This window comes from Corticium candelabrum, unplaced genomic scaffold (genome assembly GCF_963422355.1).
Source record: "Corticium candelabrum unplaced genomic scaffold, ooCorCand1.1 SCAFFOLD_89, whole genome shotgun sequence".
Classification (NCBI taxonomy): domain Eukaryota; kingdom Metazoa; phylum Porifera; class Homoscleromorpha; order Homosclerophorida; family Plakinidae; genus Corticium; species Corticium candelabrum.
The window spans coordinates 1-12500 of NW_026912675.1; the positions used below are offsets into that span (position 1 = coordinate 1).

The 12500-nt window shown below is 41.7% G+C and overlaps 4 protein-coding genes across 6 annotated transcripts in view; 1 reads left to right on the plus strand and 3 right to left on the minus strand.

Moving 5' to 3' along the window:
- Nucleotides 1-29: 29 nt before the first annotated feature.
- LOC134197892 (zinc finger MYM-type protein 2-like) lies at nucleotides 30-1074 on the minus strand (the record flags this gene model as incomplete). The annotated part of the gene is made up of 5 exons (XM_062667245.1): nucleotides 909-1074; nucleotides 714-852; nucleotides 370-652; nucleotides 246-289; nucleotides 30-177 (listed from the first exon to the last, which is right to left on the minus strand). Coding segments are annotated over exons 1-5 (780 nt in total), but the record flags the coding sequence as incomplete, so codon positions are not given.
- A 534-nt stretch (nucleotides 1075-1608) lies between these two features.
- LOC134197891 (uncharacterized) lies at nucleotides 1609-3655 on the plus strand. Of its 3 annotated transcripts, none has more exons than XM_062667241.1 (3): nucleotides 1609-1848; nucleotides 1921-2378; nucleotides 2436-3655. In XM_062667241.1, exons 1-3 carry the CDS (start codon nucleotides 1832-1834, stop codon nucleotides 2750-2752), a joined length of 792 nt encoding a protein of 263 aa, XP_062523225.1. In that variant the 5' UTR covers nucleotides 1609-1831; the 3' UTR covers nucleotides 2753-3655. The 3 variants fall into 3 exon arrangements, with proteins under 3 accessions (XP_062523225.1, XP_062523227.1, XP_062523226.1); XM_062667243.1 differs by having other exon boundaries at nucleotides 2046-2378; XM_062667242.1 differs by having other exon boundaries at nucleotides 1609-2378.
- A 940-nt stretch (nucleotides 3656-4595) lies between these two features.
- LOC134197889 (syndetin-like) overlaps nucleotides 4596-12500 on the minus strand; it is an 8988-nt gene continuing 1083 nt past the window's right edge. The window contains exons 3-16 of the mRNA XM_062667240.1: nucleotides 12183-12313; nucleotides 11990-12093; nucleotides 11519-11610; nucleotides 11430-11456; nucleotides 11255-11368; nucleotides 10593-10684; nucleotides 10438-10534; nucleotides 10303-10377; nucleotides 9842-9925; nucleotides 9745-9785; nucleotides 9577-9657; nucleotides 9230-9328; nucleotides 8662-8752; nucleotides 4596-4861 (exon numbers count right to left, since the gene is read on the minus strand). Of these exons, the coding sequence (XP_062523224.1) occupies nucleotides 4742-4861; nucleotides 8662-8752; nucleotides 9230-9328; nucleotides 9577-9657; nucleotides 9745-9785; nucleotides 9842-9925; nucleotides 10303-10377; nucleotides 10438-10534; nucleotides 10593-10684; nucleotides 11255-11368; nucleotides 11430-11456; nucleotides 11519-11610; nucleotides 11990-12093; nucleotides 12183-12313 (1248 nt within the window). The 3' untranslated portion in view covers nucleotides 4596-4741. The remainder of the gene's footprint in view (nucleotides 4862-8661; nucleotides 8753-9229; nucleotides 9329-9576; nucleotides 9658-9744; nucleotides 9786-9841; nucleotides 9926-10302; nucleotides 10378-10437; nucleotides 10535-10592; nucleotides 10685-11254; nucleotides 11369-11429; nucleotides 11457-11518; nucleotides 11611-11989; nucleotides 12094-12182; nucleotides 12314-12500) is intronic.
- Nucleotides 5138-8453, minus strand: LOC134197893 (uncharacterized). Its single transcript, XM_062667246.1, has one exon. The coding sequence runs from the start codon at nucleotides 8428-8430 to the stop codon at nucleotides 5221-5223; it is 3210 nt and encodes a 1069-aa protein (XP_062523230.1). The 5' UTR covers nucleotides 8431-8453; the 3' UTR covers nucleotides 5138-5220.

Here is a 12500-nt window from a genome sequence, read left to right on the forward strand (position 1 = left end):
ATTGTAGCCAAAGTGTTATGACCGATTACTTGCTTTGAATACCAAGGACCAAATGAAGGAGTAGACGACAAAGGTTTATAATAGAAGGCTTCTCGAGAAAATCCTGCTGGCAACTTACTAAGATAGAGATCCAAAATTTTTAGGTGGCAATGGTCACCAGCTTCTTCATTAGCGTATCTGATAAACCACAAACCACAAAATGCTATTACCTTACAGAAACACGTTGGAGCTTGACTATAATTTACCTTGTGACTTTTTTGTTTAGATGCCGTAAATCCGTAGTCCACCACTATGATTCTTGGATCCGTGCTCAACATAAATGTAACAGACTTTTGACAATCCGTCTGTGGTTTGGCAGCATCTAGTCACCTGACTCCATTTGAGGCTTCTGTGCTCCGCACCACCTCGAAGAGCAAAGTTTATCCCATTATAAAAGAAAACTGCCCTCAGTAGTTTTACAGGTGTGTCTAAGCCAATTACTCCCTTCTTCCATAGACTGTCTTCTTCTTCAGCAGTGAATACACTGGAACCCTTGCGGATCGTTCCTAGTCCTTCTTGACGTAATTCTCGACAGACTTTATCAAGAGCATTGCTCAAACCTTCAAAACAATGGTCTGCCTTGTCGAAGAAAATTAAACGAATCGCTTCTGTGCTGAGCTCGAAGTACACGTTGTAGCCCACACACCAATTGTACGAGAGTTTTTGGAGGATACTTGTCACCGTTGGTCTTCCTCGCCTCCAGTAGGAAGCATATTAGCCACTCTTGCAAAAGTTGTGAATCCTTCGTTGAGAGAATGTCTGTGGGTACCTGCTCTTCTTGTGGAGCATCCTTGTTTCGATTGCTTCTCCATGCTTCAAATGTTCGCATCGTCCAACTGTTGCAGGCAGTCTGTTCTTGCAAACCGTACCCTTGCTGTACTCCTGTACTTTGTCGATACTTGACTTTTCAGCAAATCTGCTGTCAAGCTGGCTAGTACTAGTGGTAACCTTTTTGGAACCAATGCGTCTCATCTTTGTTGGCGGCTGAAAGTCGTCGTCCTGGTCACTATTACGGTCTTCTTTCTGATCCGACATCAAGCTGGTAAAACACGTGGATACTGTACTGTACTAATACTTTTGAGCACGTGGCCTTATGGGGCTGACGTGCACGTCAACAACACTTCACAGCTGTCAAAATGTGGTTGTTTGACATAAAACTCTAGCTGTCATTGCAATACACAACCACTCTAATTCAACTTGAATAATCTATGAACTCTAATTACAGTAGGATGTTAAACATGCAACAAATAGGGTAATGCATGGTAGGGTCGATGATATCCAGTTTATTGACCTCGGTCTTTTCGGGGCTTTCTCCTCAATAATTAGCCTCGGCTAATTATCTCAGGAAGCCCCTCAAGACCTTGGTCAATAAACTGGATATTGTCTCCCTACCATGCGTTAACTACTACGTATTGAAGGGATGCATCTCACAATACACTAGACTATTGTATTGGAGGGATGCATCTCACAATACACTAGACTATTGTATTGGAGGGATGCATCTCACAATACACTAGACTATTGTATTGGAGGGATGCATCTCACAATACACTAGACTATTGTATTGGAGGGATGCATCTCATAATACACTAGACTATTGTATTGGAGGGATGCATCTCACAATACACTAGACTATTGTATTGGAGGGATGCATCTCACAATACATTATATACGAAAACTTCATTACATGTGCCTTCTTTGTTTTAGATGCAATACCTCACACAGCAGATCAGATTTCATATCCTATTTCCGAAACTCAGCCTCATGACCATCCTCTTGTGCTTTGTCAACCATGCATACGTCCAACAAGTGTGTTAACTGACTTTTCATCTTCTTGTGGTAGATGCTTTATTCATTTCTCTAATCCACTGTGTTTGTTAGATCAAGCTGCAAGTTTTTCTGTTTTGCTTGTGTATTTTTCTGTCTGTATGTCTCTCCATCTGTCTGTCTGTCTGTCTGTCTGTCTGTCTACTTCATTAACTATTTGTTTGATATTTTGTCTACAGACTGTCATTTCTATTCCACAACATCTCAACCACTTGCGACCTCCTGGTCACAATGCGCTGTGAATGACGACGTCATTTGTGTTGTCTCAAGGCATTGTGCTAGCCGTCAAGAGGCTTTCTGCCGTGCACTATTGGGTCGCAAGAAAGCCGCAGATGTTGCATCAGAACTAACAAGAGCCACTCGTCGATCATCCGACAAACTGGATGACATTCTAGAATCCTGGATGGACAAGGACGGAACACACAAGCTGGTTGATATCAAAAAATGTTGTGAAAGACGGGATGTGGCTGTGTGGGGCATCGTGAAAACAAGACTAAGTGAACTGCATAAAGGTACGTAAATACAGTCACGTGACATAATTTTTGATTGATATTAACTCATGATTACAGGTATACCTGAAGATGAGTGGCTAGCTATGAACGTCACTAGGGAAGCAATTGACATTCTGAAACTACACGCCAGCCATAAATGGGTAGAGATCGGTTGTGCTCTTCTACAACTCACGATTGCTCAGTTACACAATGAGTTAGGGGTGTCCAATGTGTCCAGCAGTGTTCACGTGAAATACGCACTTCAAGAATGGATGAAACAAGAGGAGCAACCAACGGTTGATAAAATACTTGCCGTGTGTGCTAGACATGATGTGGGCACTCGTGGCATCATAGAGAAAGAACTAAAAGAGCTGAGACGTAAGAACATCATCTGATACGGCAATACTGCCAAGACTCCTCAGAATAAGTCAGAAAATCAGTTGAGAACGAGACCGTGTGCGGAGATATAATGGAGATAAGTTGATGGACGAAGAAGAGAGAAAACCATGTAGACAGAGGCAAACTCTATATGTATATATATAATAGACACATTGACAGTTGGACACAGACACACCCACACAGATGGACACACCCACAGACGGATGGACACACACACACACACACACACACACACACACACACACACACACACACACACAATTTTAGATATAAATATAATTTGCTTACTTTGCTGCTACTTTTTAGTAGATTTGTGCACGAGTTTAAGCCCTGTAGACTTGCTGCATTTTAGTATAAGTTTTGTGCCAGAAATTTTGTTAATTAAATTGGAAAGTACGTAATAATCATGACATTTTGATATATTGCGAGACAAAGAATTGCAACTACAGGAAAGAAACATTGCATCCACAGTGAGTATGTCTCCATCTGTTAATATTTTGTCTACCTGTCTGTCAATGTGTTTGTCTACCTGTCTGTCAATATGTTTGTCTACCTGTTTGTCAATGTGTTTGTCTACCTGTTTGTCAATGTGTTTGTCTACCTGTCTGTCAACATGTTTGTCTACCTGTCCGTCAATATGTTTGTCTACCTGTTTGTCATATGTTTGTCTACCTGTTTGTCAATGTGTTTGTCTACCTGTCTGTCAACATGTTTGTCTACCTGTCTGTCAATATGTCTGTCTACCTGTTTGTCAATGTGTTTGTCTACCTGTCTGTCAACATGTTTGTCTACCTGTCCGTCAATATGTTTGTCTACCTGTTTGTCATATGTTTGTCTACCTGTTTGTCAATGTGTTTGTCTACCTGTCTGTCAACATGTTTGTCTACCTGTCTGTCAATATGTTTGTCTACCTGTTTGTCAATATGTTTGTCTACCTGTTTGTCAATGTGTTTGTCTACCTGTCTGTCAACATGTTTGTCTACCTGTCTGTCAATGTGTTTGTCTACCTGTCTGTCAATATGTTTGTCTACCTGTTTGTCAATGTGTTTGTCTACCTGTTTGTCAATGTGTTTGTCTACCTGTTTGTCAATGTGTCTGTCAACATGTTTGTCTACCTGTCTGTCAACATGTTTGTCTACCTGTCTGTCAATATGTTTGTCTACCTGTCTGTCAATGTGTTTGTCTACATGTCTGTCAATATGTTTGTCTACCTGTTTGTCAATGTGTTTGTCTACCTGTCTGTCAACATGTTTGTCTACATGTCTGTCAATATCTTTGTCTACATGTCTGTCAATATGTTTGTTTGTCTACATGTCTGTCAATGTGTTTGTCTACCTGTCTGTCAATGTGTTTGTCTACCTGTCTGTCAATGTGTTTGTCTACCTGTCTGTCAATATGTTTGTCTACATGTCTGTCAATGTGTTTGTCTACCTGTCTGTCAACATGTTTGTCTACATGTCTGTCAATATGTTTGTCTACCTGTTTGTCAATGTGTTTGTCTACCTGTCTGTCAACATGTTTGTCTACATGTCTGTCAATGTGTTTGTCTACCTGTCTGTCAATGTGTTTGTCTACCTGTCTGTCAATGTGTTTGTCTACCTGTCTGTCAATGTGTTTGTCTACCTGTCTGTCAATGTGTTTGTCTACCTGTCTGTCAATATGTCTGTCTACCTGTCTGTCAATGTGTTTGTCTACCTGTCGGTCAATGTGTTTGTCTATCTGTCTGTCAATATGTTTGTGTACCTGTCTGTCAATATGTTTGTCTACCAACCTAGCTGTTTGTCATACTCACTACTAATCGGATATACATACATGTACACATAACGATCTACACCACAACCAATAATAGACTTAGACTTTATTGAGAGCATCACTACAAACTTATCATTTATCACAACACCCTAACAATATGCATACCTGTGCACAATGCATTTTGCAAAATCACAAAATAACTTCACTGTCTATTCTCGTGATGACCGTCACTGCTATCGCTTCAACTTTTCAATTTCATCAACAACAGATAGAAGTCGTTGTTTGCTCTTCTTACTAAGATGAGCACCAATGCCACTAGTAACTAGACTCTGCAGCTGTTTAGTTGAATATTCCTGCCAAACAAAACGTTTGAACAACAGTTAATGTGTAAACAGACAGACAAACAGACAGACACAGACAGACAGACAACAAACACGCAGACAAACTGACCGATAGACAGATAAACAGACAACAAACAGACTGACAGACAGACAGACAAACAAACAGACAGACAAACAACAAACACACAAACAAACTGACTGACAGACAACAAACACACAGACAAACAACAAAAACAGAGACAGACAGATAGACAGACAGGCAGACAGATAGACAGACAGGCAGACAGAATCAAGTTTATTGTCAACAATCTTCACTACTACAAACAGTTATTGTTAAAATGAAATGTTCTACTTGTAGTCCGAGACTATTGCTAATGAGTAAAACACTGAATGTCTCTATCTACTCCCAAAACACTGTCATCTCCTAATGAGCGCACAGAAAGCCTTGACAGCTTCCGCAAAATCACTCTGCTGTTGCATTTTTGAAGAGTAATAGACAGTCTTTTCCTCCAGAAGGTTTTAAACTCTACCGCAATTCTTCTTCCATCAAAGCCTCTCGCCTTCTTCCCCAGTTCATTCATCAGCTCGTCAGCCTTTAAGCCCCATCTGCCGAAGTGTTCAAAGACGAGTGGGACAACTATAGGCTTCGATCCATCCGCAAGCGATTCCTCTGAGTATTTTTTTGACTTTGCTGCCTCTCGTTTAGCTGCTGCATGGCCACCTTCTCTGGCTGCACCTTTAATAATGTCTTTGCTCCAAGGGTGAGCTATCGAAACATCACATTCTTTTGTGATCCCAGTGTCAGTGTCGTAAAGCGTGATGTCAGGCCGGTTTTCGTTGTCTACAAATCGCTGTCTCGGTTCTATTTGATGGGGAATGAGTAAATCGCTTAGGCAATCACTCCATGCAGACACTATGGAGTTATGCGTCCACACAGGTCCACCTCCATATTTACATGTCAAAAGGTGGTAGCCCTCGCGATCCAGCTCAGTTCCACAGTCACACGTCTTAAGCAGCCGGCTGAAAGGCAAACCAGCACCCAACCTCATACAAGACGCTACACGAAATTCATTCGGCTTCAGTGCGTTCTTGTCTGAAGTTGGTATTACCTCTAGCCATGCTCCAGCTCCTTTTCCGTGTAAGGACCTGATCCTTGCAACATGTCTCTCTGAGTTCATGCTTTTGATAACTTCTTCTGATCGTTTATGAGAAGCGTCTACCGTCAGGCGATGTTGCAATTTTCTAGGGTATTCTGTCATCTGCTCTAAGGTGTGAAACTGCTCGTCATCATCTGCACCCGACTTGGGTGGTAGTTTTGCCACCAATGTACGAATAAGTTGTCCTGTATTGCTACCTTCAATAAACCGTTCTAAACGATCTTTCAGAGGTGGAAATCTCAATGGCAGTTCTTTCAAAGAGTGTGCCCATGACGCCAGAAATGCTAGGTGAGCCATCTTCTGAGTTGATGATAAGCCAAATCCGCCGAACCCGACCTTCAGAGTGGCCTGGCTCCATCCGGTGTCATCCAATTCGTTCAAACCAACCATGTCAGTGAAAGTAGCCCTTGTAAGGTGGTCATGACAAACAGCTGCATGCAGTAACCTGTCAGGTGGCACAGTCCTAGCCAAAAAATTCAGCCTGGGGACATGACAATGTCTGAGCAAAAGGAGGCCACACTGAGGGTCGTCAAGTTCAAGTAGCTTTGAACACAACGAGCTGCCCATGTTAGCCACAGCCAGGCACCTAGACTGAACATAATCATGATTGCCTACAGGTGACCCCAACACGTCGATTCCATCTTTGCTAACTGGGACACCAGCGCTGAAATTATCAGGAGCAGTGGGAAAATACAATTTGCATTTTTCATCTTTGATTTCTAGACCGATCTCAGAAAGGGATGCCTTCAAATCCAAAAGGACTGCTAAAGCATCTTTTGGTGGTCCCAGAACATAGACATCATCCAGATATGCCAAAAGCGTAATGCCCGGGTGGTTATTCTGAATAACTGTTACAATGGGGTGTAATGCTGCCGAGAACAAAACTGGTCCAAGGGGGTCACCCTGATGGACACCTTCTTCTGACTGCAATTTCACCGTCCCCTGACCGTTGACATATATCAAAGTACTTGGTCTATCATACATTTGTCTCACATGGGCATAGATTTCAGGAAAGTTCTTCTTTGATTCTTTGAGTATGCTATCCCTTGATACCGAGTTAAAGGCGTTTTTTACATCCGTAGAGAGAACTGAACAGTCGGGATTGCTCTCCATGAGAAACGAAATGTGGTGTATCAATAACTCTGCCCCACCACGTGTAGCAATGCCATGTTGTATGGGGGAAAAGTAGGAGCAGAAAGATTCATTCAGCTGAATACACAGAGCCTTAGCTGTAATTCTCCTGATAGCTTCACCGATGGCAATGGGTCTTACATCAGAATTTGCTTTTGGTAAGGCAATGAGTCGAGATGCTGTCAGAAGTGGCAGAACTGAATCCGGAACTTTACCATCTGCAATGAGCGAGCACACTCCATAGAACAAGTTACAAGTCAAATCATTCTCCAGGAGCCCACGAAGATGTTCATATCGCCAACCAGAAGGCCCTGCTCCACTTCCTCTGGGTGCCTTCCTTATGGCCTCAAAATAAGCTTCCTTCTTTAAAGAAAAAGGATGCTCTGATTTCTCTTGCTCGTGAAAATCATCGTGAGACAACTGAGATGTCCTTCGCTTAGGATGTTTGCTTGAGAGCTTGCTTACAGTGTCATCAGTAGTAGGAGCAAGACCCTGACTAGTCAAAATTTGTGAAGCTCGAGACATCTCACCACACTGAATCAGACGCATAGCAGCCTTCTTTCTCTGATCTGGGCCTGAGGTAGAGCGAGATCTATTCGATCCTCCACGTAGATGAATCAGTTCATGCCAGTGAAACTGCAAAAAGCGATTGTAGATGGCCTTGACTTCTCTTGTACCTACTTTGCCACCTCTAGCATGTGGTTGGAGAAGCATTCTAGGAAGCAGAAGAAGGAGTTTCCATCCTCTATCACTGGTAGGGTCATCTTCAATCTTCCTCAAAGGAACAAGACAGCAGTCATGAAACAAACCTCGAAGACCAGGTGTTACATTCTGCACAGTTCGTGGTGGCATCCAATCCAATATGGCTTCCGTGGTCAGAGAGTCAATCAGCCTCCATGCCTCAGCCTCCCTGTCAGATTGGAAGTTTGCCTCCAATTCAACACCAGCAGAAGACTTATCAGGATGTGTAGACGCCTTAGCAGGTTCTTGTGATGAAGTTTGGGTGTGGTCAACGCATATGGAAGACGAACAACATCTGGATGTGTGTTGATGGATCTTGAGGAACCACTGAGAACACTTAGGACATTTAGATAACCCATGTTCTTGAATGAAAGCTTCTGGACAATCGTCAGGCCTGTGGAAACTCCTAATGTGTGCAAGAACCCGTTTGAACGTGTTCTCCCAGTTGCAACCAGCAATAGGGCAACGTATGCTGGCCATTACAGCATTAGAAGGCAAGATAAATGCTGCTAAACTGAATAGAAGCCAACACAAATCCGTCAGCGGGCGCATTCAAAACGACAGGAGCGCCATAGTCAACATCCGGGACAGCATACAGATAGACAGACAAGCAGACAGATAGACAGACAGGCAGACAGATAGACAGACAGGCAGACAGATAGACAGACAGGCAGACAGATAGACAGACAGGCAGACAGATAGACAGACAGGCAGACAGATAGACAGACAGACAACAAGGAAACAAACAAACAGGTAAACATACAAGGACATTGGAGTGTCTACCTTGTGATTTCTTAACCATTGCTCCAAGTCATTCTCACCAATGTAATACGCCTTCACGTACGTCTCAACATGCTGCTTGTCAGGAATCGGTCTGATAAACACACAACATAAGGCCACACCAACTAAGTTTCTGATACGCAGATCTTTTAACATGAAAATTGAACCAAACAACCAAAATAAAAGTACTGATCACGTAATACTTTGCGCATGCGCAGTTATTAATGTCCTGCCTATACTACACGTGTAACAAACACTAAACCAAGCGACAAGGAAACAGAAAAAGACACAAGCAAGACAGAGAACAAATGCTAGAACACATGCTGTTAACACATGCAGAGTCACAGATAGGTATGTACTTGTAGTACGTATGTATGTACTTGACGCTTCTACAGCAGCCACATCCTTGTGCATATTTTTACGCATGCGCACATTCCTACGCATGCGCACATTACTATGCATACGCACATTGTTACGCATGCGCACATCAAATTAAGGAATGTAACTAGTCTAGCACTAAGTTTGCAACCGCAAGATGTCAGATACAGAGTAGTGTGACAAGAAAACTCACCGAATATTAGTAAGAGTCTCGAGCTTTACAAGAAACTGTTGAAAATCGAGTTGCATCAATGCTCTACCTTCATTGCTACATTTCTTGGCAGATGAAAATCTAGAAAGTGCAAAATCGTTTTGTTTGAGCATGCAAATGTAGCACAATGTGAGTGTGTGTGTGTGTGTGTGTGTGTGCGTGTGTGCGTGTGGTTGTGTGTGCGCGTGTGGTGTGCATGTGTGTGTGCGTGCGTGCGTGTGTGTGTGTGTGTGTGTGTGTGTGTGTGTGTGTGTGTGTGTGTGTGTGTGTGTGTGTGTGTGTGTGTGTGTGTGTGTGTGTGTGTGTGTGTGTGTGTGTGTGTGTGATACCCTTCAACAAACATTCGATTGACTAGTCGTATACAGTGTCTCCACATCATGTCGGTGGCTGTTTGAGGAATCGGGACACGCCTAAACAAAGTTCAATGACACACACACACACACACACACACACACACACACACACACACACACACACACACACACACACACACACACCTTTCAGCCGCTTGTAGCCTTTCTTTGAATAACGTCATTTCCTTCAAATAATCAAATCACTATACGAGTCAACTGTCTTGATCTACAAGCAACCAACCTGCACAGTAACATCCACGTATGGACTGTGTTGCGACATGATCTCCTTGATGTCCCACTTTACCTGACTCATCATGTGCAATATCTAACATACAAAATACAAAATAAAATTTATATTACACACTAAACTAGTAAATGAAGCTGTTTACACCGTCGCTTCAGAGCTACCTGTGTGTGTGTGTGTGTGTGTGTGTGTGTGTGTGTGTGTGTGTGTGGTGTGTGTGTGTGTGTGTGATGTTTGTGTGGTGTGTGTGTGTGTGTGTGTGTGTTCGTGTGCGTGTGTGTGTGTGTGTGTGTGTGTGTGTGTGTGTGAGTGTGAACACACACTCATATTGGCCTGTCCATTATGACACATCTATCTGCCAGACATCAATAACACACGGATGGACAGACACACATACATACACACAAACGTACCATACTATCACCACACAGATTACATCACAATATAACAACACTCACCTTATCTATATTGATAGCTCTATCTGCAACTCCTCTGTAAACAGGTTGCCTCAACTCAAACGCTCTGCTAACGGTCTGCACATAAAGTACAATCAATACAGCACGACTACACTACACATCAACACAACAACTTACTTGTGAAGAAAACTGTGCAAGAAACGCTCTCTTTGCAGACGGAATTAGAGACTCCAAATGAGGCTGGAGAAACTCAAATTGCTGTGCAAGAAAAACACTGAAGAAGGAAACAGTCAGTAGCAACAACGAGAGCAGAGAGTGTGTCAATAGATTACAGAGACTCGACGGCAACTTCTCTTTCTGAGAGGCCAAACAAGGTGTTGGCATTGGAGAGATCAATAAGTGGTGATACGCATGGTTGAACAACCTGCAGCAGATTGGAAATAAGATGAGAAAATATTCAGACGGAGACGTATGAAAGCACTAATAGAATGAGATTGATATCAACAAATGCATACAAACAGATAGATAGACAAACAAATAAACAAACAGAATAATAAACAAATAGAGATAAACAAATAAACAGACTAACAAAAGTCAATTACAAAGGACAAACACACCAACATACAAATGACAAACACATGTACAAATAAACAACAAAAGACAAACACACTGACATACAAATGACAAACACATACAATCAAAAACTAACAAAAGACCAACACACTGACATACCAATGACATACATACACAAACAAACAAAACCAACAACAAAAGACAAACACACTGATGTACAAATGACATACATACACAAACAGCAGACAAATAACACAGGCATACAAAAACATAAACAAACAAAGGTACACATAAACAAACAAAGGTAAACATAACAACCAAACATAAACATAAAAACAAAGGTAAACATAAACAAACAAATATAAGCATAAACAAACAAAGGTAAACATAAACAAACAACAGTGAACACATATCTTCTTACTTTCACATCATCCGAAGGAGTAGTCACCACACCCTGTGAAATAAACAAACTATCGGATATTCTATCAAGCGTATTAGTAATATGAGGACTGAGACCAAAATGATTTCCATCATTCTACAAAAGACAATAAATGTAGCAACATCTACTCCAGCAATAAAACTTTCATTGACTTTACTCTGTCTACTGCAAAGAATGAGTAAACCTAGAGACAAAATGGTTGACTGTGTGACAAGGATTGTCAGTCAATAGTTATCACTGACTTACTGTGAAGAGATAGAAGTCAAACAGCTGTGACATGTAAGTAAGAACGTCAAATGCTATAGGCTTCAATACATTCATCATTTGCATGTATTTACCTGTTACAAACAAGGAAAAAATTAATAGCATGACCAGTTGTATTGGAGGGATGCATCTCACAATACACTAGACTATTATATTGGAGGGATACATCTCACAATACACTAGACTATTGTATTGGAGGGATGCATCTCACAATACACTAGACATTGTATTGGAGGGATGTATCTCACAATACATTAGACTACTGTATTGGAGGGATGCATCTCACAATAGACTAGACTATTGTATTAGAGGGATGCATCTCACAATACACTAGACTATTGTATTAGAGGGATGCATCTCACAATACATTAGATTATTGTATTGGGGGGATGCATCTCACAATACACTAGACTATTGGACAGCACCGCAGTTGCTCAAAGTACAAACCCTCACCAAAATATCTAAGAATCATAAGCGTCGTATTCGTAATAATTGGTCCTCGAATCTCATACGATTGTCTTCTCACAATTCGTTGTGCAGACAACGTTTTTGATGACCTTCTCCCACAATAATCAACACACAAGCAGTTATCACCATCAACACACCAACAATGTGATTTGACCACAAAACCTTTACTTCTCATTACCTCCTAAATATTGGCTGCTCGCCCGTCTGTTCATCAACAAAATCTTTCTTGAGTTCATCGGCTATGTCATCGTCATCATCTTCATCGTAATACGACTGCCTCTTGTCCACATTAAGCATGCCATCAATTTCCTAATAGTAGAGCAAGTGAATAGTAGTGTTTATGGAATCTATTAATGAGTTTATCATTTGCATGGTTGCACTGACAGACACACAACTGCATAAACAACTGGATAAACAGCTATAGACAGACAACTGGACAGACAGCTGGACAGAAATCAGGACAGACAACTAGACAGACAGGTGGACAGACAGGTTG